Raw genomic sequence first — 4,974 nt, forward strand, 5'->3', positions numbered from 1 at the left:
CTAGGTTTGAGGTATGAGGCATGATCCACAGTAGGTGTATATGTATTTTAAGTGTTGATATCAGATCTTGAACATGCGATTTAGGGGATCCGAGTGAATTCTTCCTGACTTGGTTGTTGGAGGTGTTATGGCACGTATGGCTTGTGAGATGGAGGGGCTGTGCATGCGGCTTACGGGCAGTGACCAGAGGGTTTGGGAGACTCACTTCATGGTCCTAGATGGGTTAGATCACGCATGGTATGGTGCAAGGTCATGACCGATTGGGTTCCTTGTTCGAATGAGGTTAGAGCCGCGACACTGCTCTTTCAGTGCTGCAGCGCTTAGAGTGCCGCAGCACTGGTGCATAGCACCTAGGCTCTTACCAAGTGCCGTAGCGCTATACAGCCAGCGCCTAGCACTAGTCCAGTACATGTGATTTAACGATTTTAGTGGGCATGACTCATTTTGGGTGTTCCAGCAGGTTATGTCGATGTGTATGAGGTTATAGATAGTTTAAATGGGTCATACGGGGTTTGCTTAGGAATATTTGAACTATGTTTAAAGTTTTTTAAGTTTCGGGTTAATTCGGATTAAAACCGGGACTCCGGTCCAAGTTTCAAAACGAATTATATAATTTAATACATGAGCTCGAGTTTACGTCTGAGTAATGATGATAAGTATGTTTCTAGGCATTTTAAATAGTTCGGATGGATTCGGTTCGAAATTTTAAGGCCCAGGAGTAAAATGATCAAATTAGGGTTTCAGGTGCAAAACGATCATTTTGCGCTCTAGTCGAGTTAGCAGTCCTGGCAGTACCCTAACAATTAAAAATGAACGTGTAAAATGTTTATTTCCTTGGAATATTGAATTTTTATGAAAACACAGATAATATATTGCATGCTTGGTTTCAAGAAAATATGCATGAAATGTTATTAAGTGATGAATATGACATGATTGATGGATGTGACTTGGTTGTGACTAATACGAATACGAATACGAACACGAAACATGTAAGGCCAATGCTCAGTTGATGGGTGAGAGTATCGCTGATGTCCTCGCGGCCTGGTACTATGTTTATACGTAAATGGATCCATCGAACAACAGCTGATATGAATGTCACAACTAATGATCTGAATTCAATAAAGGAAAAAAAAACGAATATTCTTATGATAGCATGATTTGAATATGTTTATGTTATGGTTATGTATATGGAAATGCTTTAGAATTATCATGAAAGTTATTTTAATTGTAGTAATTTTCACTGTTGCTTGATATGGTTATGTACTTTGCTATAATAGTTTAGGTGTGTTGATCATTTAGACTTATTAGGTGTGATTGATGCATGTGAAAAGTTTGTTGATGAGGAGACCCGTGGTGTTGATGACTGAGTGGAATGGGTTGGTGTCGCATTGGAAGCCCGAGGACCTTTCGTTTCTTCTGCATTTTATGATTTTTCCAGGGATATGGTTAAACAATATTTCAAAACGATTATGATTTTTATATTTTGAGGTTTGGCAGGTTTTTAGTATTATGTGGTTGTTTTACTTTAAACCGTAAACGTTTCCGTTGGTCATACCTTTTTTATTTTTAAACCGCAGTTATATTATTCAGTATTTGGGTCGTTTGATAAAAGAAGTGGGATGAATTTTTGTATATGTATGTATAATTCGGCCAAGGCCTATACTTTTTTTTTTAAAAAAATTCAGTAGTATTTTAAGCAGTAGATGTTTCAAGTTTAATAATCAATTCAAAATATTATTCGTTAAAGAATAGACAACTGACAATAATATTCATGTAATATAGTCTCGGTATAACGATATCCATATTTTTATACATTATAGCATAATTTGTATCATGCACTTACGATCATTTTGAGTTTGAACTTTTCAATAACTTTTCTTGGAGATTCATAGTGCAAGAAAAGCTCGATCAACCTTCAATGGAGTCGATAAACGGATTAAATTAAAGTGCATGTTAGTACGTAGAGCCTCTACATTTTTCCCAGTCAAATGACTAATGATGTACTACCATAACTACATACTATTCCAGTTGATAAATGATAACCACTTAGACAGTCTGAAGGAGAGTTTTTCAATAAATTGTCAAATTATCACTCATCTATATGTATGAACATCTCCTTGACCTTACCAATGAAACATTGTGTTTGCATCACAGATGTTAGTCTCAATCTCAAACGACCTTTATCCTTATTTTAGGTGGCTGATTCTACTAGAATTTTTTTAAAAATATATGGCACGCTTCCTAATGAGTTTCATGGTTTTACGTTGAGAGGCATACTTCATGGTATCTGTTATATATTCAATGACTTTATCTATGCAGCTTGCATTAGTATACAGATAAAGTAAATGTCATAATTAGATAAAATTGTAAAATATTATTAAAATAAAGATGTTTTTACATTATAGTCAATAAAGTCAAAAACACAAGTTAGCTAGTTGGCACGTGCTCTAACACAAATCCGATAGTAGATCATGAAATTATTTGTAATCTTGTGTAACCACGTTTCTGGTGTGTTTTTGGTTATTATTATTCCGATTATCTATCTTACATGATTTAGAAAAATAAATTTTAAATGATATATAATAATGGACTACAATGAATTCTTATATTATCTTGAGTAAATCATTTTCGTAAAATAAATACGATTACGGAATAATTGCTACGATAGCTCATTACGGAGTCAAACTTGCACAACACAGATATTCCAAGACACCTTGAAGATGACATTGAGAGGAAGTTAGGCAGACATTCAATAATTCACCAAAAAGCAGCATATGATAGCCACGTATCATTTCACACCTTAGCAATTTACACAAATATCACTTCGGCAATTTTTTCTTTCATCAATTTTAATAATTATTTGATAAATAAACTTTGGAAAAAAATAGCGTAAAAACACAAAACGCGTATAGTAACAAGCTAGTTTCAATAAGATATCTCGTTTTGCATGCATAAATTCAAGAGTGGTGGTAATAATTAATCTATTTAAAATAATGAATTATCATTCATTGGACAAGTTGCCCGTGGATGTTTATTTCATTTACGTATTTGTTTTTATTAAGTTGAACATGCACTAATTTATTCAAATAACCAAACTGAATTTATATTCAAAATCGAAATTTTTCACGTACAATATGGCATATCTAGGATAAAAACTAAAGTGGGTAAAAATTTAAATAATATTTTTATGTTGGCCAAAATATATTAATATATATGTTCTTTTTCTAATTATTTTATTGCACAATAGAAGAAACGTACATATTTTATGTAATATAAGTGCATGCTGTAATTTGAAATCCAAATCGGGAATATTTTTTAAAAAATTATATGTTTCCACCTAAATAAACTAAATCAATCTCTATAAATAAGAATTTAAATTATGTCAAATGGGATATAAAAACGCCAAGGAATTTAAAAGATCGGTCAAATAAAAAATTGTGCAAATCATGACATCATCCAATATTCAACGTATTATTATTATTACACAAGAAATACAACCACTTATTACAACATAATCGCACATACAACTTTTAAATTTATTCCCTCTCATGCGAACAAAAACTAAAAATAAAACTCATGACAAATCCACAAACATATTGCACACCGAAACACACACATGTTAACCTCTTTCACAACAGATCGAAACAAGGGTTGCACTCAGGAATTTAGAATACGGTTCGTCTGCGTCGGCCTCGACGACGAAGGCGATTTAATAAGCATCAGGGTGTGCATGGAGGTGAGCTTCAACAGCCTTGAATAAGGCCTTCGCTTTCTCTTTTCCTTCCTTGATCTTCTCTTCGGTGATGCCGTGGGCATCGTGTTTGGTATGGTAATGGCTTACAGTCTTGAAGACAGAGCCGCCATCAGCGGAGGCTTCGATCTTGATAACGTAGGAAATGGATTCAAGATCTTCGCCTAAAACGTCACCTTCAATGATTGAGTACTTGTACACATGATTTGCCTCGTCGATTTCATCGACCCTGTGTTTCGCGCTCTTGTATTGGCTACCTGCGTTATTATACATATTTCATAAATTTTTTGTTGCAAAAAACACGACGACAATCGCGCTAATCTTTCGATACCTTCGCCAAAAGTGATCAATTTGATGCTTCCAACGCCGCCGTCTCCTTCAATAATTTTGATGCTTTTGAATGCCTCAGGCAAGACCTTGGGGATGAGGTGGTCTCCATCGAGGATGAAGGCCTTGAACAACTTGGCCGGTGGGATGGAACAGATAACTTCATGCTCGTAAGTGATCAAACCCATTATGAAATACAAAAATGGACTAAACGAAGAAGACTCGAGTTGTATATTTATTACTAGTGAAAGAAGTAATGTTTTGAGTGCATAAGAAATGAGGAAAAATGGACTATTTATAGAGGGAAAAAGAAGCTTACAAATAAAAAACTATAGGAATATTATTATTATTATTATACATTAGACTCCTACTATTCACATATTAGTCTTTGTAATCATTTTCAGACAATAATCTTGCAATTTGTCTTATCAAATTGCGTACGAAAATTGAATGGCTGAGTTAATTTGACAAAATATGCATGCGCTGAAAATTTTGCGTGAAAATGGATATGCTTTTCCGTTACTTGACAATATAACTTTTTGGAGGAACCTTTGTTGAAACTTCGGCGTTAGAAGCCGATACAACACCAACCCACTGTTTTTTTTTAAAACAAGACCCTTGGTTTTTAAATCAATGTTGGGTTTAGGGTAATTTTGTTCCGATTAATAATTATTACTGCTAGGAAAACTACCAGAACATGACGTTCGGGACGATATATGTTTAAAATATTTTAGTTACATCGTTACCATACTACAAGGTCACGTTTTTTATACTGATTTATAAATTTTGATAAAATAAAAAATGTTAGTTCTTAAAATGTATATCAGACTCAAGGTCACGTTTTTTATACTATAATTATATTAATCAAAATAAATTTTGAATTCAACATCTATTAA

At 33.8% G+C, this 4,974-nt stretch overlaps 1 protein-coding gene across 1 annotated transcript; it reads right to left on the reverse strand.

The window, feature by feature from the left end:
* Positions 1 to 3,452: 3,452 nt before the first annotated feature.
* Positions 3,453 to 4,346, reverse strand: LOC140814865 (major allergen Pru ar 1-like). Its single transcript, XM_073173963.1, has 2 exons — positions 4,083 to 4,346; positions 3,453 to 4,008 (listed from the first exon to the last, which is right to left on the reverse strand). The coding sequence occupies exons 1-2, from the start codon at positions 4,264 to 4,266 to the stop codon at positions 3,710 to 3,712; spliced, it is 483 nt and encodes a 160-aa protein (XP_073030064.1). The 5' UTR covers positions 4,267 to 4,346; the 3' UTR covers positions 3,453 to 3,709.
* Positions 4,347 to 4,974: the final 628 nt, after the last annotated feature.

Source organism: Primulina eburnea, chromosome 15 (assembly GCF_022965805.1).
Source record: "Primulina eburnea isolate SZY01 chromosome 15, ASM2296580v1, whole genome shotgun sequence".
NCBI classification, from domain to species: Eukaryota; Viridiplantae; Streptophyta; class Magnoliopsida; order Lamiales; family Gesneriaceae; genus Primulina; species Primulina eburnea.

Bases quoted from the DNA above. Each gene is read 5' to 3' on its own strand.
- LOC140814865 (XM_073173963.1), bottom strand. From the start codon at position 4,266: ATGGGTTTGATCACTTACGAGCATGAAGTTATCTGTTCCATCCCACCG. The intron at 4,009-4,082 runs GTATCGAAAGAT...ATAATAACGCAG, and splicing joins ATTGATCACTTTTGGCGAAG to GTAGCCAATACAAGAGCGCG.